Here is a 24,269-nt window from a genome sequence, read left to right on the forward strand (position 1 = left end):
CAAATAACAACTCTAATACAATAATAATAATAATAATAATAATACAGTCTATGAGTGAGGTCATGGGGCTCTTCATCTGAAATGCTGTTTGAGGGGGTTAAGTGAGGGTCCCCCGGACCACGTTGTCGAATGGCGCACCGGTGACATCAGAGGTGGCGAGGGGGCCCGTGACGCTACCCTAACCCCCTCTGGAGGGCATGGTGGGGGGGGGGGGGTGAGGGCCGGGGGAGGAGGGGGGGAGGGGCGGTACCAGGGACCAGGCCTCATGCTGGGGGTCTTATGTGTAGGCGTTGAGCCTCTCCTTGGAGCGCGTGGAGTGGATGTCGTGAAGCTCCTGCTCCTCCTTGGACTTGATGTCCTCGTACTTCTGCATCCGGCACGCGTCCTTCACATAGGCCCAGTTGGCCGACAGGACCATCAGGTAGTGGATCTGGAACGCAGAGAGAGATGGATTAGGGGTCAGGGGTCATATCAGGGACAGGGGTCACTATCTTTATTACATTCTATTGTTATTGTTGTTGTTGTTGTTGCTGTTGTTTTTGTTGTTTTTGTGGATGTCGTAGACATGTATCGGGGGGGTATTCCATCGCCGCTTAAGGACAATACAAGCTTATTTTGATCAATCTCATGAGATTTACAAAAACATCCAGCCTTATTTTGATAACTCTTTTTTTTATATACTGTAACTCTTGCGAGTACTTGTATTCAATGTAATGACAAATAAATGGAACGTGAGGTTCAGGGTCACGGTCACGGTCACATCTCTCATTTCTTGCTCTGCTCCTTTCCTCCTCCTCTCCTCCTCCTCTATCGCTCCCTGCTGTCTCCTTGAGATGACCAGTCACTGCATTGTGGAGGTTGTGGTCACCTATATTCACCATCATCAACTGCATCTTATGACAACTTATAGGGTTTTTTTGTTAGTTTTTTTACTTATTTATTTCATTTCAAGCACTTCAAATACAATGTATTATTATTATTATTATTATTAGTAGTAGTAGTAGTAGTATTATTAGTATTATTATTAGTATTATTATGGGTGGGTGTTGACAACATCATGACATCACCAGCAGAATTGCTGCACTGTGTGTGGCCTGTACAGCCCTGGGTGAGATATGTAGACACTGACACGGACCAGCCAGCAGGTGGCAGTGTAGTCTCAGAGCTGCAGCCCTGGGTTCCCATGGCAGCAGGCTCCATGGAGACACAGTGTGACTGTATTGTGCTTCAATGGCTACGGTTGTTATATCGCCGCCACCCTTTTCACGGTCATACACTGTACGCCTTTACTGAATTTCAAACACACATGCACGCGCGCACACACACACACACACACACACAAAGGCCAACTAGGCTGCGAGGATTCCAACAAAAGCCGGCATTTAGTAGCTAACCAGGAGGACATGTAGTGCAAAGACCTTATGTATAGATTTTACATATCCGTGTTCCGACTGTTTTCATTATGTTTGGTTCAGAGGGCTGCGGTCCAAAAGACTCACCCTGCCCTGAGCCCCCCTCCCCACCCCCATCCCCTCACTAACGACGGCATTGTCTTTTCTTAGAAAATGGCTCCTCACAAATTACTGACTGATGCTTCCAACGAGCTCAGAAGCCCTTTCTTCTGCCAGTTTCCATGACAACACTGTGACATGACTAGCATCTTCGTGAGAGAGGGAGAGAGAGAGGGAGACAGAGAGGGAGAAGGAGAGAGGGGGAGAGAGATAGAGAGGGAGAGAGAGAGGGAGAGGGGGAGAAAAAATCTCTCCACTGCACCAAAACACCTCCTCCCTCCTCCCTCCCTCCCTCCCTCCTCCCTCCCTCCCTCCCTCCCTCCCTCCCTCCTCCCTCCCTCCTCCCTCCATTCCTCCATTCCCATCGGCGTGCAGCAGAACACAGGCTGCAGCTCTCAGCCAGCCACATCAAAACATAACAGTCCAGGTTCCCTACATCAGCACTGTGTACCTGCCCTCCCCTACCATGACCCTGTGAGAACAGCCAGGTCAAATAACACCCTCGTAATGTGTCCATGTGTAGTATGTCGTTGAATAAGGACCCATTACATACAGGACAGAAATCACTGTGTCTGCTCTCCTTTCATACGCCGGATATGAGATATTTACGATCTACGCAGGCCTGTAGAGACGGGTGGAGATTTGTGGAGAGATTACATGGTTCGTTAGATGTGATATCACACGGAATCGGATAGAGAAGTGATTCATTCGGTAGCTGTCTCTCTCACCATACCATAGCACTGGAAGGTCCTATGATATTCACGGAGGGGGAGAAGGGTGTGTGTGTGTGTGTGTGTGTGTGAGTGTGTGTGAGAGTCTGTCTGTGTGTCTGAGTGTGTGCGTGTGTGTGTGTGTGTGTGTGTGTGTGTCTGTCTATGTGTGGATCTGCTGTCTGTGTGTGAGTGTGTGTGCGTGCGTGTGTGTGTGTGCGCATGCCTGTCCATGTGTGTGTGTGTGTGTGTGCGCATGCCTGTCCATGTGTGTGTGTGTGTGTGTGTGTGTGTGTGTGTGTGCGTGTGCATGTGCGTCTGTGTCTGTGTGTGTGAGTGTGTGTGTGCATGTGAGTGCGGTTGCGTGTGTGTGCATGTGTATGTGCGTGTGCATATGCGTGCGCATGTGTGCGTGTGTGTCTCACCATAGCAATGACAGCTGCTCCAGCGCCGGCCAGAGCACAGATGAACAGGTGGAACGTCATATCCAGCTGTAGACCAGGACACGCAGGAGGACATGTCGGTCAGGCTGCAATAACTATTACATTTGCCTGATAATATAATATATAATATATGATACACTTTCTACTGGAGGAGCTCTACGTTCTCTTCAAGGTCAGGAAGCCTCTTCTTCTTTGGTATTACGTTTGCCTGATAATAAAGTGATACACTTTCTAGTGTGGTGTCCATTTTAACTCTATTAGCTCCAGGACATTGTTACCAATTACACTTAACAGGTGGCGTAGAGCGCCACCTAATGCATGGGAGTAACAAGGCATTACAATTGACAATATCAATTGCATTGATAACAATAACAACGCTTTCAAAACCTCTCGTATCAACATGAGAACATGCTTCACTTCTAAAAACAATGAATAATGTTATAGTTTATATGTGTGTTTGTTTTCACCTACCTCGTTGGATTCACACATTTTGTAAAACTTCTCAGACCCGGCGCACACAGTTTTACCCTCGCCGATGGGCACGATGCCTGAAGAGAGAGATCAGAATCAGAGTCAGAATCGCTTTTATACTGTAGTACACAAGAGTAAAATTCTTTGACTTTGGTTCCTCAACATTGACATTGCAGCATTCAAATACAAAACACAATAATGACACAACAATAATAATAAGTATGGTAAGTAAGTAAAAAAAGTAACCCTACTTTGATGAGGTAATAAAGTGATGGATTTTACAGTGGCTTTAATATTGCAAAAAAATGCAGAGAGACAGGAGGACTGTATCTACCAAATCTATAACGACTGTTTCTTGAATGGCATGGGGCTTGTACAGAACTCTTAATGGGGAAAGAAAACTGATGTCCACATTCACAGAGAGTTGCAGAGATGTATTGTTTTACTTGTCTTCTGGGCCGATCTCACGACTCTCTGTAGCGCATTCCTCTCTGCGGCTGTGCAGCTGGAGAACCAGTTGCAGATGCAGTAGGTGAGGATGCTCTCCACTGCGCAGCGGTAGAAGGCCACCAGCATCTCCTGTCCGATGTGGTCTTTCCTAAAGGACTCTCAGGAAGAAGAGCCGCTGTTGTGCCTTCTTGATGATGGCTGCTGTGTTGTTCTTCCAGGACAGGTCATCCTGTATGTGCACCCCCAGGAATCGGAGGGTTGAGACTCTCTCCACGCTCCCTCCGTCGATGAGCAGGGTCTGGACCTCAGATTTTTTCCTCCTGAAGTCCACGATGATTTCCTGGGTCTTTGACTGGTTCAGCAGCAGGTTGTTAACCTTGCACAGCTTGCTCAGCTGCTCTACCTCATCCCTGTACGCCGCCTCGTCCCCCCCCGAGATGCAGCCCACCACGGTGGTGCCGTCTGCAAACTTTACGATGGAGTTGCTGGGGTGGACGGGGGTGAAGTCGTAGGTGTAGAGGTTGTAGAGGATGGGGCTTAGCACGCAGCCCTGGGGGGACCCAGTGCTGAGTCTGAGGGCTGTGGAGGTGTGGGAGCCCACCCGCACCCTCTGGGGGCGGTCAGACAGGAAGTCCTTGATCCATGCACATATAGAGTGTGATAGACCCAGGTCTAGTAGTTTGGTCACTAGCCTGTCTGGAAGGATGGTGTTGAAGGCAGAGCTGAAGTCCACAAAAAGCAGTCTCGCGTAGCTGTTTCCCCTCTCCAGGTGGGATAGAGTGGAGTGGAGAGTCGTCGCGATGGCGTCCTCTGTGGACCTGTGGGCTCTGTAGGCGAACTGGTATGGATCCAGGTTGGGCGGGAGGCGTGTGACTATGTGGGCCCGGACTAGTTTCTCGAAGCACTTCATGATGATTGGTGTGAGTGCCACCGGGCGGTAGTCGTTTAGGCAGCTCACCGTGCTTTTCTTCGGGACTGGGATGATAGTTGAGGTTTTCAGGCAGGGTGGGATGGTGGCCTGGGACAGGGACTGGTTGAAGATGTTGGTGAAAAGATGTCGGCCCTGAGGCTTTCCTGGGGTCCACCGCCTTCAGCACGCGTCTCACTTCATGCTCTGTGAGGGTGAGGCTGCTGAGAGCTGGAGAGAGTGGTGTTTGTGTTGTGGTTACCTCCGTTCGCCCCTCGTCGAACCGGGCGTAGAAGGAGTTCAGCTTTTCCGCCAGCAGGGGGTCGTCCTCCGCGGCTGTGAGCCTGTTGGCTCTGAAGTTTGTCATGTGCTGAACCCCCTGCCACACCCGCCTGGAGTCGTTGCTCAGGAAGCATTCCTCAATCTTCTCTCTGTGGTCTGCCTTGGCCTCCCGGATGCCGCGCTTTAGGTTAGCCCTGGTGGTGCTGTACAGCAGTGTGCCCTTCCCTGCGAAGGCGTTGTCCCTCTCCTTGATCAGTTTTTGGACCTTCCCAGTCATCCATGGCTTCGTGTTGGGGTAGACCCGGACCCGTTTGTCCACGGTGGCTGAGTTGGTGCAGTTCACTATGTGGTTCAGAACCGACGACGTGAACTGTTCCAGGTCCTCATGCTCATATTCCTGCCATGAGGTGTCATTCAGGCAGATCTGCAGTGGAGCGGACCCTGCTGGCCAGGTTCTGACAGTCTTAGTGGTGATGGGAGCACTTTTCCTCATGGGAGTGTAGGCTGGGATCAGGAGGATTGACACATGGTCAGACATGCCTAGATGAGCTAGCGGTCTAGCCTTGTAAGCAAGCTTGATGTTGGTGTATACCTTATCCAGTGTTTTTTCTCCTCTTGTTGCACATTTAACATGCTGATAGAACTTCGGTAGTACTACCTTCAGGTCAGCATGATTGAAATCTCCCGCGATGATGTGTACGGCTTGAGGGTCCGCGCTCAGTCCACTACTGATGACGTCATATAGCCGCGCCAATGCTAAGCTACCAACCGCGCTCGGCGGTATGTAAACACATGTAATGTACACTGCGTTGAATTCCCTCGGGAGGTATGTGGGTCGGCATTTAACAGTCAAGTATTCCAGGTCTGGGGAGCAGTGGCTACTTACAGTTTTTGTGTTTAAGCACCAGCTGTCCTTCGTATATATAATGAGGCCGCCTCCGCGCGTCTTCTCACTAAGCAGCGTCCTGTCCGCCCGGTGTAAAGTCCTTCCTTCCAACCCGACCGCGGAGTCCAAGATGGTGTCATTTAGCCAGGTCTCCGTGAGAATAATCACACAGCTATCTCCCACGGTGTTGTTAGTAGCGACCTGCAGTCTCAATTCGTCCATCTTGTTAGCCAGAGACCTGACGTTGGAGGGGGAAGGGGGACTCCATTCATTACAATGAGCCCGTCCTCCGATTTCTGCCTCAACTGAAGTACAGTCTGATACACAGCACCCTCACCCTACTAGTGAAGATGACTGGTACCCTGAGGGTTTTATGATATAGTTAATTATGTATTAGTTGATGTAATACCATAATGGCCCAGCCTATACCAATGCTCCATCGGAGGACAGGGCTCGTTGTAATGCATGGAACGCAACATGTTTGACACCATTCCTCATTCCGCTCCATGTATTACAATGAGTCGACGTCCTCCGATTTCTACCTCCACCAGCCTCCCCTGATGTGGTCCTTACCGTACTGGCGCGGGTCCAAGCAGAGCGTGGCGCCCTCCAAGATGGTGGTGTTCTGGCAGATGTTCCAGATGTTGAAGTACATGAAGACGGGGAGGGAGGTGAAGGCAGTGACCCCGAGCCAGGCCAGCATGAAGATGTACGTCAGCATGATGAACTGAGCAGAGGGAGGGAGGGGGGGACATGACAATGTCAGACTCAAGGTTGGGATGCAGGGACGCTGGTGTAGGTAGCATCACCACCACGACCACCATCACCACCATCATCCTCATCATCACCATCATCATCACCATCCTCATCATCACCATCCTCATCATCATCACCGTTCTCACCATCATCATCATCATCATCACAACCACCACCACCATCATATTCATCATCATCACTACCATCACCATCATCATCATTATATATGTACATTTCAAGCCTGCAAACTGCGACACTTTAAATAAATGTGCAATAACACTATGTGCAATATAACAACCCTAGTCGTCTATCTGTACAGTATAGTATAGTGGATAGTGTACATAGCCTTTATTTATGTAAACCAGCTCCTTCCCTTCTTGTGTTTTTTTTTAAGTGTTTTTTTTTTTCTTTCCTAACTTCCCTCCTAAATTTCGTTGTTTGATACCTGTACTGTAGCAATGACAATAAAGACCATTCATTCATTCATTCATTCATTCATTCATTCATTCATTACCACCACCATCAACATCACATTATTACCATCCTCATCATCATCATTATCACCACCATCACCGTCATCATCATGACCACCACCATCAACACCACATTATCACCATCCTCATCATCATCATCATCATCTTCCTCTCCTCACCCAGGCGCTGACGCAGCGTCCGCAGGTGGTGATCTTGAAGTCTCCATAGAGGTCCTTGATGGCGCCGCTGGTGAAGAAGCCCTCCACCATCAGCAGGATGCCGTACACAAAGAACGCAGAGGCGATGCCGTAGATCACATACTTGATAATGTCAATCCTGGACAGAGAGAACACGGTGAAGACTGTTGTTATTACGTTTTTATGTTTCGTTTTTCATAATCTGAAGGAATGGGGAGAGAGTTCAAAACTAGACTCCAGACTGTGTGTCTGGTGATGTAGTCTGTTTCTATGGTGATGTAGTCTGTGTCTGGTGATGTAGTCTGTGTGTCTGGTGATGTAGTCTGTTTTCATGGTGATGTAGTCTGTTTCTATGGTGATGTAGTCTGTTTTCATGGTGATGTAGTCTGTTTCTATGGTGATGTAGTCTGTTTTCATGGTGATCTGGTCTGTTTCTATGGTGATGTAGTCTGTTTTCATGGTGATGTAGTCTGTTTCTATGGTGATGTAGTCTGTTTTCATGGTGATCTGGTCTGTTTCTATGGTCATGTAGTCTGTGTCTATGGTGATATAGTCTGTTTCTCTGGTGATGTAGTCTGTTTCTATGGTGATGTAGTCTGTTTCTATGGTGATGTAGTCTGTTTCTATGGCGATGTAGTCTGTGTCTCTGGTGATGTAGTCTGTTTCTATGGTGATGTAGTCTGTGTCTCTGGTGATGTAGTCTGTCTCTATGGTGAGTCTGTGTCTCTGGCCTGTACTCACATGGTGAAGACATCCAGAGAGTCCATGGGTCCTTTCACCACCTCAAAGTAGTTCTGCAGGATGGTGACGGTCCCAGACAGGGCCTCGTGTCCGCAGCCGCAGAACAGCGCCACGCCCGCGTACAGCAGGATGGTGGCGATGAGGGACGGGTAGGGGATCCCGCCCAGGCATTTGATGCAGCACTCAAGACATCCTAAAGAGAGAGAGAGAGAGAGAGAGAGAGAGAGAGAGAGAGAGAGAGAGAGAGAGAGAGAGAGAGAGAGGGGGTAGACAGTTAAAGGTCAGCCATCACTCAGAGAAGACAAAAGACAATGTTCACCATTCAGAAGAAGAGCCTGAGGCAGCGTAGGAGAGGAGGAACTATCTTCGGATGAGAGGAGTGGAGGAGAGGATGGAGGAGAGGAGGAGAGGAGAAACTGTCTTCAGATGAGAGGAGTGGAGGAGAAACTGTCTTCGGATGAGAGGAGTGGAGGAGAGGAGGAGAGGAGAAGAGAGGAGAGGAGAGAAGAGGAGTGGATGAGACATCAGTCTTGTTGAGCCCTGCTGTGGTGTGTTCTGTATGAGGGAAGCCATGTTTGTATGACCACTATTATCAACAAATTATTTGAATGTTTTATCAATATGGCATTGGTTACTAGATATACAGTGCCTATAGAAAGTCATCATACCCCTTCACTTTTTCCACATTTTGTTGTGTTGTACTCAATTTCAAATGAATTAAATAAAATACTATTGTCATCAATCCACATACAATACCTCATAATGACAAAGTGAAAACAAGTTTGTAGAAATGTATGCAAATTAAAATTGAAATACAGAAATACCTTGTGCATAAGTATTCATACCCTTTGCAATGACACTCTTAAAATGAGCTAAAATGCTCAAATGTCATAAACAAATCACTCAATAAGTTGAATTGAGTCCATCTTAATGCAACGATAATAGTTCATGTCATTTTGGAATCAATATCTTTGTTTTTATAGGGTCTCTGATTTTCATAGGAATCAATTCATACTCTTCTCAGAGGAGTGTGTGTGTGTGTGTGTGTGTGTGTGTGTGTGTGTGTGTGTGTGTGTGTGTGTGTGTGTGTGTGTGTGTGTGAGAGAGAGAGAGAGAGAGAGAGAGAGAGAGAGAGAGAGAGAAAGAGAGAGAGAGAGAGAGAGAGAGAGAAAGAGAGAGAGAGAGTCAGTGCTGTGAGTAATTCCCTCATTCCAAATTACTACAGTATGTTTCTGTGGTTTTGCAAACCATTTACACGGTCAGTTCTGGAACCAAATCTACGTTCCACTGGCACACTGAGACACAGAATTGTATGTTTTGAATCGTGTTATCACACTAACCCAATTAGTTTGAGGTTTCTCCCATTCCAAATGTATTAGCGGGCTTCAGCCCCATTCATTTAATTCCAGATAATACACCATGAGCCCAAAATCTAATGAAACGATATTTCCTTACCACATAATGCCTGCAACATGGCCCCAAATCAATGCCCACCGCTAATGAGGAAGACCAATGTAATTTCATGCTTCTACAACTGAAGAATTCCTCTGGAGAGCATACATCCCAATTAGACCCCCTTGATTAAATCTCCCTGCGTTCATCTATTGTCCAATCGCTGTTCACATTTAGTTTCAGCTCTACCAGCTGTGGTCCTCTGTGTCTGGCTCAGTTGGTAGAACATGGTGCTGCTAACAACGCTTAGGTTGTGGGTTTGATTCCCGCTGGGACTGTGTATACTGGCAAATGTATGCACTCACTGCAATGGAAGTCACTTTGGATAAAAAGTGTCAGCTAAATGGCATACATACATGTGTTTCCCACCCCAATCTGTCACACACACAGACACACACACACACACACACACACACACACACACACACACACACACACATCACCATCATGTGACCTCCATCTCCTCTGTTGTAGTTTCACCGGATCGTCTTTCGTCCGTCGTAGCAGAAGCGAAGGCACTAAGCGTTAGCCCTCCTCCTCCTCCTCACCGCCCTGCCTCTGTCTCTGCACTGATCCTGACTGGAATACCAAGTACCCTTCTTCCTCCTCCTCCTCCTCCTCTATCGCCTGCTTCGCTTGATGAGGACTGAGTCTGAGTCTGCTGGGTGTCCAGCCCTTTGTAGCTACTTTCTGTGAAGGATTTCCACAAGCAGTCTGAACCAGGAAAGCCTGGTCTCAGTGAGGTTACCATGGCTGCGTTCGTAAATACACTCTGGAAATCTGAATAGCACTCATGGAATGCCTCTTGTCCAATCAAATTACTTGGTCCCTGATTGACATTGAACCCAGTGTGCGCTCTGGCGCTCTCAGAACGAATTTACGAACGCAGCCCATGTCTGTAACAGGGAGCCCTCTACTGAGAGAGAGATAAAGAGAGAGAGAGAGACAATGTAGGCGATTTTATTGCCTCTTGATGTTAATGATTCGTGTCATGTCAACAACCAGGGGTTTATTGCCTATGCACTATTATGCCTCTATTGTATGATTAGGCAGAGGAGGAGGGATACAAATTTATTGGAGGTGTATTCCGTGTATCAATGTGTCAATCAATGTGTCAAACCGTGTGTCAATACCAGCAAAGCTTCTAGGAAGATGTATTGTAAGAAGACTGAGAGATGGAGTGGATGAAAGGCTTAGGAAGGAGCAAGCTGGCTTTAGGAAGAACAGAGGCACAGCAGAACAGATCTTTATCCTCCGCAATATCATAGAGCAATCACTTGAATGGAATTCTAGCCTCTACCTCATTTTTGTAGATTATGAGAAAGCCTTTGACTCTATTAGCAGGGACACCCTATGGAAGATCATGAAGGCATATGGAATACCAGACAAGTTTATTGCAATGGTTAAGGCATTCTACAAGAATTGCAAGGTGGCAGTACTGCATGGCAGCAGGAAGTCTCAGTGGTTTGAGGTAAAGTCAGGTGTGAAGCAAGGCTGCGTGATGTCAGGCTTTTTGTTCCTACTAGTTGTAGACTGGATAATGAGGAGAACACTGAGTGGAGGAAAGACAGGGATCAGGTGGCAAATGATGAACATGTTAGAAGATCTAGATTATGCAGATGATATAGTATTGTTAGCAGAATCATGGAGTCATGCACAACAAAAGCTTGACCGTCTGAATGAATATGGTCTACAAACAGGGCTAAGGATCAATGCAAACAAAACGGAATCGATGAGGATGAACGCCAAGAAAAGCACAGCCTTCACAGTGTATGAGAAAGATCTCAAGGACGTCAACACCTTCACATATCTCGGTGCAACAATGACAACGTCAGGTGGTGCTTCTGAAGACATGAAGATTCGTATAGGAAAAGCAAGGAACGCCTACCATCGTTTAAAGAAGTTGTGGAACAGCAGTCAGTATCGGAGGAAGACCAAGATGAAAATCTTTCAGTCAAATGTAATCTCAGTGTTGTTATATGGTTGTGAGACATGGAAGATGACAGCGGCTGACGAACAGTGCCTAGACACATTTGTCCACAAATGCCTAAGAAGGATGCTGAGAATATTCTGGCCTACACTGGTGTCAAACGAAGAAGTGAGAAAACTTGCTGGTATAGAGATGGTAAGCACGCAGATCAGAAAGAGAAGATGGAAGTACATCGGCCACGTGTTGAGGAAAAGCCCGGATGACCATCAACGCATAGCCCTCAGATGGACCCCTGATGGACGAAGAAAAAGGGGACGCCCCAAAGAAACCTGGAGAAGAACCGTCGAGAGGGAGCGTGACATGCTGGGTCTAAGATCCTGGGAGGCGGCGGCTGCTGTGGCGAGGGACAGAGACCGGTGGCGTAAACTCGTTGGAGGCCCTACTCTTCACACCCGAAGAAAAAGGACCTAAGTCAAGTAAGTCAAGTATTCCGTGTATTCCAAGTGAAATGTGATTATCTTCTTTGTAACAATTTTTTTCTCATTTCTTGAAATAGCTAATATGCAGTATTGTTGTTGCAGCTGACACTTCTCTTACCATCGACAGCTGGTTGCATATAGTAGTGTGTTCAGCGTTCAGTGAAACTCTGGCATTGCTCTGGTGTTGATAAATGTGTCCGCTGTTGGAATCATTAAAAAACAAACGCCAGAGCTGCTTATGACTGCTTATGCTTATGACTAGAGGTGAGTTATAAACGGGTCTGGTGGTGTGAATTTATGGATCGCTAAACGCGATCAAACGATGATATAACAGAGCGTAACACCGCTGGGACTCTCTGCCGATGAGACGCCAGCCAAAACACAGGGGCTGTTGTTACCATGGCAACTGCGAAGGGCCGGGAAGGGTGGGTAGTGCTAGGTTAACACTGAGTCATCATAAGAAAGAAAAGGATGTTAATGGAATGTTTGATTAGGTTGATTTGATTAGGTGCGATTATTGACCATGTGCGGCTAATTTGGTGGAGAGAAAAAACGTTTTCGTTTTGTGAGGAACTTCCTCAGAGGAAGCTAATGACGGATCATCAACAGGATCCTCTTACACATCAATAAGTAAATGGATGACATCATCGTATCATCATGTCAAGGGGTCGAAGCAAATCACCACACTTAACCCACCATTACAACTGCCATCCATAGGTCATAATTTATATTTTACATTTTTGGCATTTAGCAGACGCCTTTATCCAAAGCGACTTACAACAAATACATTAGTACTACATTCTCCGAAGAAGAGCTAACGTCTCTTTCTCCCTCTGCCATCTTTGCACTAGATATCACCACTTCACAAAGGCCTGTTTTCATTCCTGAACAGCCAGACTGAAACTCTACCTCAACAACAACAACAACAACAACAACAGCCCCCCCCCCCCCACTCGCACACACACACCCTAACAGATTCATTAGCAGCCCTTCAGATATCACCACTTCATAAACGCCTGTCATTCCTGAACAGCCAGACTGAAACTCTACCTCAACATCTTACCACCCCTCCCTTCTCCTCCTGCCCCACCCCCCATCCCCCCATCCGAACAGCTTCAATACTAGCCATTCTCTCAGTTCCCTCCATTGATCCTGACTCACTCTGTGAGATGCGCTCCGTTGGAAATTCCAGGCAGTGTGAAGTGACTGACGGGAGCGAGTGCGAGGCTCTTGATCCATAATTTAGAGGCAGCGCAGCTCAGCGACCGTCACCGTTATGCATTATTAACGCTCGCCTGCATTAGTGCTGCATTACCTGCAACGGGACACGCCAGCCCAATGAGCCAATCACTGGGGTTCCCATTGATCACACAGTACTCACAGTCTGACAAGTGTGTTTAGGTATCCAGGGGGGGCTGGTGGAGGTAGAAATCGGAGGACGGGGCTCATTGTGATGCATGGAATGGAATGAGGAATGGTATCAATGAATGGTATCGAACACGCGTGTTTTGATTTGATACCATTCCTCATAGAGACAGAATAGAAGAGATGTGAAGTCTCTGATATGTCAGAGCAGGTGGGAGGGTGGAGTCAATTACTGATAGAGTGGGATGCTAGGTACTGTATATAAAGGGGAGGCTAGTGGAGGTAGAAATCAATCAATGGTCACCCCCCAAACTTCAGCCCGTTCACTCTGCTCCTACACCTCTGCTGGCCGACTGGCCCCACCACCTCTACACCAACACGGCAGTCGCGCTGCCCGATCACGTCTCTTCACTACACGCTTGAATGAGCTTCCCACGGCTGTCAGACCTGCAGAGTCACTACCCATCTTCCGTCGGAGACTGAAGACCCATCTCTTCAGGTTACACCTTAACGGCTCCTCCTGAGACATCTACTACCCCCAGCACTGCGTCTCCTGTGCTTTTCCCCTTTACTGTGTCCCCCAAGACTTCTACTTCCCCCCCTGTACTGTTTCTCTGTTTCTCCAGTGTCTATACAAAAAAAGTAGTTTGTATTTTTTTTGGTTTCTTCTTGTTCCTTCTATCACGGAGACTGCCAATGGCCCCGGGCCTGAGCTAGATTACTCTTCCTGCTACGACTGGTGGATTGATGATTCACATGCTTAGTCAAATGTATTAATTGTAAGTCGCTTTGGAATAATGCCAAAAATGCCAAAAATGTAATGTAAATGTAAATCGGAGGACGGGCTCACTGTAATGTGTGGAATGGAATAGAGAGTGGTATCAAACCACTACATGTCCACAACAAACAGAATTCCATTAAAATGGATGTTTTTAATTTTAACATTAAATTGAGTGCAAAAATCTGTTTATCTCTCAGAAGAAAGACAGTATTTATTCTATAAATGTTGTTTCTCTTTAAGTATGTAAATTGTTGACATTTCAGTCCATTACTGGGAATCACTAATCAAATTACTACTACTACTACTACTACTATTATTACTACTACTACTACTACTACTACTACTACTACTACTACTACTACTACTACTACTACTACTACTACTACTACTACTACTACTACTACCATACTACTACTACTACTACTACTACTAAAATACTACTAAACTACTACTGCTGTTACTACTACTACTACTACTACTACTACTACTACTACTACTACTACTACTACTACTACTACTACTACTACTACTAAACTACTACTACTAGTAAACTACTACTGCTGTTACTACTACTACTACTACTACTATACTACCACTACTATGACTACTGCTACTACTACTACTACTGCTACTATATTACTACTACTACTACTACTATACTACCACTTCTATACTACTACTGCTATTACTACTACTACTACTACTACTACTACTACTACTACTACTACTACTACTACTACTACTACTACTACTACTACTACTACTACTACCATTACTTCTACTACTAGGATTCCATCTACAGAGAATGGAGCCTATGCTATGCTATGAGTTCCTTTGTTGTCAAACTGTAATTGTTTTTCAACTTTCAAACATACATTTTAGACATACTGCAAACCAAACCGTTCTCCAGAGAACCCCTCTATGTGTGGATTAGCTTTAAGCTGCAAATAAAATGCTGAATCAAGACACAGGCCCCTCCCTCAATTGTCTCCCTCACAAAAAGCCCCTCTTAGGAAAAAAGTGAAGGCTTTAATTTGGCTCTGACCTCAAACATGTCCCCCCGTCCAACCGACAGAAGGCGTCTCTCCAAAACAAAGAGAAAGGACACCCCCCCATGCCCCCCCCACCCCTCTCCATCTGTCAGTGTCATGTCCGACAGGCAAAAGGGATCTAAACACAAACTCACACATACACACACACTCACACATACGGGCGTGTACACACCTACAAGCATTCACACACAACCACACACACGCACACACATATACAAGTATTCACACACACAGGACCTCTTTCCATCCACGGAATTCTCAGTAGTGTTGGTAAGTATTGTATAATGGTCAGCTCCCTCAAAGGAAACATGGCTGAAACATGGCTGAAGACAAAAGCACCACAGAGAAGACAGAGAAGGCAGTAATTAACACACAAATGAGTGCAATCACCAGAGACAAGAGTGGGTGGGAGATAGAGGAGGAAAGAAAGAAAGAAAGGGAGAGTATGAGAGAGAAAGAAAGAGAGAGACATACAGAAAGGGAGAGAGAGAGTGAGAGAGACAGACAGAAAGGGTGGGTGGGTGAGAGAGAGAGACAGGGAGAGAGAGAGAAAGAGAGGGAGAATAGAGACAGACAGAAAGGGTGGGTGGGTGATAGAGAGACAGACAGAAAGTGAGAGAGAGACAGAAAGGGAGAGAGAGAGAGACAGAAAGAGTGGGTGGGTGAGAGAGAGATAGAAAGGGAGAGGAAGAGAGACAGACAGAAAGGGTAGGTGGGTGAGAGAGATTAAAGAAAACGAGTGTCTGGTGTACGTAAAGGCACATTTGCACATTTAATGATGTTCATTAGATACTTAGGCCTGAGGATTTCCGAAAGGGAGGTGGAGGGGGGGGGGGCAGTGGGGATGGGGGATGGTGTCGTAGTCTGTGAGATGTGTTGTAATGTATGAATGTTGGGCATACGTGTCTCATGTGGTTGGTTCTCTATCTGTTCTCTACCGTTCTTTAACGTTCTCTATCTGTTCTCTAACCGTTCTCTAATGTTCTCTAACCATTCTCTAACCGTTCTCTAACGTTCCCTGACCATTTCTTCATTCATCCCCCTTCCCTTACATCGAATCTCTCTCTCTCTCTCTCTCTCTCTTGCGCACGCATGCACTCTCCCGAATCCTCTCTTTTTCTCTTTTCTCTCTCTCCCCCCCTCACTCTCTCTCTCTCTCTCTCCCCCTCTCTTTCTGTCTCTCTCTCCCTCCACCTCACTACTCTCCCCCTCCCTCTCTCTCTCTCTCTCTCTCTCTCTCTCTCTCTCCCCTCTGCACATGTTTAATCAACCAGTATGGTTGCCATGTCAACGGCAGCGCAAAAAAAAAAAAAAAAAAAAGAGTCAGAGACTAGGCCAGCCACTTCAGAGCCCTGACCCACTTAGTGTCTGTCAACAGCCTCACTGGGACAATAGTGAATGAGACACATGACCCTGATTATCCCCCCTGGACTGGGCCAGGTCTGATCGCCCAGGCTCAGCCCCAGATTTGGCCTTACGAGGGCACCGTGAAACGGCCTGTGAGCTAGCAAGCTAGCGCCTTTTGTCCATGGTGATAGACTGCTCCTGTAAGCCTAGCGGGTTGAGCTTTGTAGCTAGTGCTCGGTGATGAGAGCTAATAAGGTCGATTCTGTGACGGTTTGAAATATTTTTGACAACTGGAACGTGTCACTCTGATATGAGGGGTCTTACACTTGTATAGGTTAGTTTCTGTGTTTGTACCATTAAGCTCATTGCTTCCCTTAACATTCCAGTATTCATGTATGTCAAGTGTTCAACACTCAAGTGTTCACATGCATAATCCATAGACTTTACACTCAACCCTTCGCATCCATACACTTTACACTCAACCCTTCACATCCATACACTTTACATTCAACTCTTCACATCCATACACTTCACTGAACCGTTCACATGATCCAGACTTTACATTCAGCTGTTCACATGCAGACTTTACATTCAGCTGTTCACATCCAGACATTACATTCAGCTGTTCACATCCAGACATTACATTCAGCTGTTCACATCCAGACATTACATTCGGCTGTTCACATCCAGACATTACATTCGGCTGTTCACATCCAGACATTACATTCAGCTGTTCACATCCAGACTTTACATTCAGCTGTTCACATCCAGACATTACATTCGGCTGTTCACATCCAGACATTACATTCGGCTGTTCACATCCAGACTTTACATTCAGCTGTTCACATCCAGACATTACATTCAGCTGTTCACATCCAGACTTTACATTCAGCTGTTCACATCCAGACTTTACATTCAGCTGTTCACATCCAGACATTACATTCAGCTGTTCACATCCAGACTTTACATTCAGCTGTTCACATCCAGACATTACATTCGGCTGTTCACATCCAGACTTTACATTCAGCTGTTCACATCCAGACTTTACATTCAGCTGTTCACATCCAGACATTACATTCAGCTGTTCACATCCAGACATTACATTCAGCTGTTCACATCCAGACATTACATTCGGCTGTTCACATCCAGACATTACATTCGGCTGTTCACATCCAGACATTACATTCGGCTGTTCACATCCAGACTTTACATTCAGCTGTTCACATCCAGACTTTACATTCAGCTGTTCACATCCAGACATTACATTCAGCTGTTCACATCCAGACATTACATTCAGCTGTTCACATCCAGACATTACATTCGGCTGTTCACATCCAGACATTACATTCGGCTGTTCACATCCAGACATTACATTCGGCTGTTCACATCCAGACATTACACTCAGCGGTTCACAGGCGGGTGTAAGATACCCAGATGAGTATCCACTGGAAAGCCCTCCCGATAGGATGTCGTGCTTTCTCCTCCAGCACCTGCATCACCTCACCTCCAACCTTTCGCTCACGCAACTGACTCACTACTGTGGGAACAACACAAGGCTCCTCAGAAAGCCTGCCAATAATAGTCATGGAAAAAAAGTTTAGGGGAACAATTGGAGGAACTCTCTTGACCTCCAATGGTGTGGAGAGAGCTGGGAGCAGGAAGAATGGACAGGGAGGAGGAGGTGGTGAGGGGACAGGTTGGAAGATCAGCAAACATTGTGACTTCACACAAATTCATTTATATGGGTTGTAAATCCAAAACCTGAGATCCATGTGTGGAACTTGGAATTTCACAGATCATGCACTGATGCCTCAAGTCAATAGGAGATGTATTCTAATATAATATAATAATATACTACATTTAGCTGACGCTTTCATCCAAAGTGACTGAGATCGCAGTGAGTGAATACACTTTTCAGTATCTATGGTCCCAGCAGGAATCAAACCCACAACCAAAGCATTGTTAGCACCATTCTCTACCAAACTGAGCCACAGTGGAACACAATTCCCAAATATATTCCCAAAACGTTTATTCAAAAAGAGCTGGAATATTTCACTTCATCTCTAAACAAGCTAATTATTGAATGGATTATACGATGGCCAAGAATGGCACTGTTCAGATGATATTGCACTATTGCATTGATATCCTCCTACTCGATGAGAAATAACAGCTCTGTAACAGGTTGAGACTCTTGGGCAGAGACTCTTGAGCTCCTTGCGGAGTAGAACCTTGGCTTGCGGAGTAGAACCTTGGCTCAGTAAATGCTAACAGGTGCGCATTTTCCATTCAAACCAGAAGCAGTCACAGTAGTATCTGCCACTGCCAACACAGGCACTATTATGATATCGTTGTCTAATCATAATAATCTAAATTAGATTAGATTAGCTTTATTGCTTTAACTTTATTGTCATTGCACAGTACTGAGACAATGAAATGTAGACTGGCATCTAACCAGATGGTGCAAAAGACATGATTATGTAGACAGTGCATGATATTACAGTATAAGATATTACAGTGAGTATAAATAAATGAATATATAATGAGTGAATATACATGAGATGCATATCAATATGATATGTACAGTTGAACAAAGGCAATAGGTCTTGAGGTATGTTATATAAGATATATAATTAGAGACCAATATAATAAATATGATATGTGATCAGATCATTCATCATCAACTGAATATGTAGACGTAACATCTTATCTTATATTTACATTACATTTGACATGTTTGGCATTTAGCAGACGCATTTAGCAGACGCATTTAGCAGACGCGTTTATCCAAATAAAAGAGACTAACAACTTAATACATCTGTCTAAGTAAGTGAATCATCTATCCATCAGTCATCATAAGAAAAAGTAATCAATGCCAAAAACCAGGGGCCATTGGCAGTTACAATGCTAGAAGAAGGAATTATTATTATTATTATTATTATTATTATTATTAATAATAATAATAATAATAACATCTTAAAATGGGGTAATGAATTAGTCTGTTCTATTTCAGGGCGTTTCGGTTAGTCTGTTGCTAGCGAATCTTGGCATGTAGCATGCTGTGCTAAGCTACTTTTGGCAGTCAGCTGAAGTGGGCAGGGTCCACCTGGCGCGCCTGACTCATAATCTCAGGTCCGCTGGCTAGCAGGAGGAACACGTAGGGCTGTCAGAGACACCGCACCCTGCATGGTGATGCACACTGACACAGCTTTCAGCTCTATTCAGGGCTATACTCATGCTATTTCTATACTTTTTAAAATTATTTCTATTATTATACTACTCTGTTGTCTCTTGTCTTATTGTTGTTGTTTCCCTATTGCCTCTCTTGTTGCTGCAGTGTCGAGGGACCGAAGCAAGTATTACTCTTTTATACTTATATATTATATAATATACTTGTATAATTGGGAAGGGAACATGATTCAGATATTTTACATTTATTACTTGGCCGCTATGCTGGTGGAGGTAGAAATCGGAGGACAATATAATGCATGAAACAGAATGAGGAATGGTATCAAATCGGAGGACGGGTTCATCGTAATGCATGGAATGGAATGGGGAATGGTATCAGACATTCCTCATTCTGTTCCATGCATTAGAATGATTGATACCATTTCTCACTCAGTCCCATGTATTACAATGAGCCCATCCTCCAATGTCTACCTCCACCAGCCTCCGCTGTCCTCCAATGTCTACCTCCACCAGCCTCCCCTGTCCTCCGATGTCCACATCCACCAGCCTCCCCTGTCCTCCGATGTCCACCTCCACCAGCCTCCCCTGTCCTCTGATGTCTACCTCCACCAGTACTCTTCTCCACTGACTGTCCACTACCCTCCCTGGCCGTTGCCCCCCCCCCCCCCCCCCCCCCGCGCTCTGACAGAACGACCCAGAGATGACCTGAAGCTCTGACCTCCACCCTGGAAGAGCCTGGGGCGAGGGGGGAGATGCTGGAGGGATTGACCCAGAGGAAGTGCACTTAAATCAGCTTGTCTTCCTAATGTGGCCTGGTCCTGGTGGTGTGGGGCTGCTGAGGGCAAAGGAGGGACTCTATATGACTAATATACATTAACTTGATTAGAATGACAATATCTACTATAGGGGAGGCTGGTAGAGGTAGGAATTAGAGGACAGGGCTCATTGTAATACACAGAACTGAATGACACATGTTTGATAGCATTCCTCATTACGTTGCATGCATTAAAATGAGGCAGTCCTCCGATTTCTACTTCCACAGCCTCCCCTGCTGTCTATGACATCATGCTATTCGATACTGCTTCTGTTTGATTGGTTGGAATAGCAGTGGGTCTCTGTAAGTCACAACACTGACCATGACCATGCATGCTTATAAGTCTTACGATGCATTATAAACACATTATAAACTGTTATACTGTGTTACCGAATTAACTATGGTCCTGAGTATTATTACCTCAGTATGGTCACCACTGGCTATGCAGCAATGTAGTGCAAGATAGAGGCTGGAGGTGGTAGAAATTGGAGGACGGGCTCATTGTAACACGTGTTTGAAACCATTCCTCATTCCATTTGATACCATTCCTGATTCCTCTCCATGCATTACAATGAGCCCGTCCTCTGATTGCTGCCTCTACCAGCCTCCCCTATGCTGTACAGTGGAGAACTGTCTAAATGTTAAAACTGCAGTACTCTATCAACAGAGTATTTATTGGTGGTGATGTGATGCTGAAGTTCCAGAAACAAATCCATGTTTGTCACTAATATTTATGTTTTCGTTGCGCCAAAACAGTATCCAACTTGAAATGTCACGTTGACATTGGAGCTTTTTACTTTTGGAGCTACCAGACTGCAAAGATCAACAGTGCTCTATAAATGCATTATTTGCTGCTGGGCAGAGATACACTGCACATACTGTACTTGATCCTAGCAGGAGAATGTATTCCCCATCCCATGGATCTATCTCTGTCTGTTTGTTTATCCATCCCATTTTACATTGAGGCTCTTTCTATGTGCTTCAGTGTCTAGTTGGGTGATGCTTTCCTGTGAGGAATATTAACACCAGGGGAGGCTGGTGGAGGTAGAACACCAGGGGAGGCTGGTGGAGGGAGAACACCAGGGGAGGCTGGTGGAGGGAGAACACCAGGGGAGGCTGGTGGAGGTAGAACACCAGGGGAGGCTGGTGGAGGTAGAACACCAGGGGAGGCTGGTGGAGGTAGAACACCAGGGGAGGCTGGTGGAGGTAGAACACCAGGGGAGGCTGGTGGAGGTAGAACACCAGGGGAGGCTGGTGGAGGGAGAACACCTAGGGAGGCTAGTGGAGGTAGAACCCCAGGGGAGGCTGGTGGAGGTAGAACAGAAGATCCAGATCCAGAAGTCTGTGTACTGAAAGTGTGACTGGCCGCAGTTCATTGGTTTATTCATCAACTCTATTTCCCATGTCACAAAACTAAAAAAACATCATATACAATACATATCACACCATTATCCCCAGTGACATAGCATTGAGTGATGTCATCCAACTCAGTTGCGCTTCTACGGTAGATCTCTCAAACTTCAGAAGACTAGAACTTCAGAACTTTAGAACTCTTGAACTCGAGAACTCAAACTCTGTGTTCTGAACTCTCTGAAGTCTTTGAAAGTGTGTCTCCGGCCACAGTTCATTAGGGTTTTGCTCCTTCCTTCCGCTGCATGTTTTATGTATAGCAAGCCCATTTGACTGAGAAAAGATGTGCCCATTAGCCACATTCAGGTTGGCGGAGGCTAGCGTTAGCTCTGTTAGAGTGCTTGGCTAAGTCATTATGGATAGTCCCTAGTTAGTCCTAGTCCTGCAGGTCATCTCTTAACCCAGATGAGTGGGCGTGGCTGTGCTGTATGAGCTGCTGCTGCTAAGCTAAACCTGGCCACCGCCTGTCTCTGTCAGCTGGCTAGGCAGAACGATGGACATGGCCAACGCTATGGGGGGGGGGTGGGGGGGGGGCGTAGAGAGATGGGGGGGTAGAGAGAGAGAGGTTGGGGAGAGAAGATGAGAGACAAAGAGAGACAGAGAGAGAGAGGGGGGGAAGAGAAAGAGAGAGGTGGGGGAAAGAGAAGATGAAAGAGAGACAGAGAGAGAGAATGGGGAAGAGAGAGAAAGAAAGACAAAGAAAGAGAGACAGAGAGGGAGATGGGGGGAAGAGAGAGAGAGAGAGAGAGAGAGAGAGAGAGAGAGAGAGAGAGAGAGAAAGCAAGAGAGAATAGTCACTGATGGCGACCAAGACATGTTCCATCAAAACTGGTATCAGGGAGTCTCCGGTGGCTATTCCACAGGTGAAGACCCTTCATATGCAGTCCACTACATCATCAACCATACTACCATCCTACCAGGAATCCTACCAGGAAATACACTCTGAAATTACTCTGTATCCACTGGTGAGACTAATCTAACATCTGTGGCTTGCACGCGCACACACACACACACACACACACACACACACACACACACACACACATTGTGTACACGGTGCCCAGGATACCAAAATGTCAGCTGCAGGGATAATGGCTAGACTTGGCCAGCACCATAGCAACAGTCTCTGCCTTCATTCACGCCTGTGGAACACTGGTATACAGTGAAGAGAGGGAGGGAGGGGGGGAGGGAGGGAGGGAGGGAGAGAGGGAGGGGGGAGGGAGAGAGGGAGGGAGGGAGGGAGGGAGGGAGGGAGGGAGGGGGGGAGGGAGAGAGGGAGGGAGGGAGGGGGGGGAGAGAGACAGACATATGAAGCCACTGTCATATGCACAGAACCTGAGAAGGGAGGGAAAATGGAGGGAAGGGGGGAGGAGGAGGAGTGGGGGGGGGTGAGAGAAGGAGAGAGATGCATCTTAGACGAACGAAAGCGTCACACCTTTTTATTTTGTATTTTTTCACACAGCGAGTGTTCAAACAAATATTGTTGTGTTTGACAGAATGCATGTATTCAAGACCTCTGTGTAGACGCCAAACATTAATATGTTCATCCACAGCTATTTTGCCCTCAAGCGAACACCTCAACAACCACTCAAGGAGGGAAGGGGGCTGGGGGGGTTTCAATTATAAATAGAGCCTCCCTCACCCCCACTCCCCCCTCTCTATCTGTCTCTCTCTCTCTCTCTCTCTCTCTCTGCATAAAGCAAACATCACTCCCTGCAAGTGAACAACACAGAATCCACCGACTTGCCTCAAATCCCCAATTCCTGATCAGAGGACAATGTAGCGGTGCTGGTGTTGGGTACAATGGCTGTAAATCTGGACATAATGGGGGGTTCGGGTATTAGCGGAGGGGCTTGGGTTGAGTTCTCCACTCTCTCAGCATTCGCCTCAGCCAACGAACAAAGACTGCTGCCTCCCTGAGCCCTCACAGAAGCGGCTCACACCCCTCTCCCTCTCTCTCTCTGTATCTCTCTATCTCTCTCTGTATCTCTCTATCTCTCTCTCTCTGTATCTCTCTATCTCTCTCTCTCTCTCTGTATCTCTCTATCTCTCTCTGTCTCTCTCTCTCTCTCTCTCCCTCTGTATCTCTCTATCTCTCTCTCTCTCTGTGTATCTCTCTCTCTCTCTCTTTCTCTCTCTCTGTCTCTGTATCTCTCTATCTCTCTCTGTCTCTGTATCTCTCTATCTCTCTCTGTATCTCTCTATCTATCTATCGCTCTCTCTGTATCTCTCTCTCTCTCTGTGTATCTCTATATCTCTCTCTGTCTCTCTTTCTCTCTCTCTTTCTCTCTCTCTCTCCCTCTCTCTCTTTCTCTCTCTTGCTCTCTCTCTTGTATCTACAGCAGACAACACACACACACACACACACACACACACACACACACACACTTCAGTCACTTCATGACAAAGGAATGGACCAAAAACAGCTGCTCTTTTTATCCTTGAGGTATTAAGCAAATATTGGTTCAGCCCTCTCTGCATAACTACTATAATCTACCGACATGCACACACACAAAGAAATACATTTTTAAATGGAAATGGAAACAGAATGAATAGAATATCCTGAAAGGATGATTTAGCCTCCCTTACCTTTCTGTGTCTGTCCCTCATCCATATCCTCTTCCAT

The 24,269-nt window shown here is 46.2% G+C and overlaps 1 protein-coding gene across 1 annotated transcript; it reads right to left on the reverse strand.

Moving 5' to 3' along the window:
• Positions 1 to 277: 277 nt before the first annotated feature.
• gpm6aa (glycoprotein M6Aa) lies at positions 278 to 24,269 on the reverse strand (the record flags this gene model as incomplete). The annotated part of the gene is made up of 7 exons (XM_080525660.1): positions 278 to 430; positions 2,647 to 2,712; positions 3,136 to 3,212; positions 6,234 to 6,387; positions 7,069 to 7,225; positions 7,828 to 8,020; positions 24,233 to 24,269. 7 exons carry the CDS (start codon positions 24,267 to 24,269, stop codon positions 278 to 280), a joined length of 837 nt encoding a protein of 278 aa, XP_080381786.1.

Source organism: Nansenia antarctica (genome assembly GCF_963989245.1).
Source record: "Nansenia antarctica genome assembly, chromosome: 3".
NCBI classification, from domain to species: domain Eukaryota; kingdom Metazoa; phylum Chordata; class Actinopteri; order Argentiniformes; family Microstomatidae; genus Nansenia; species Nansenia antarctica.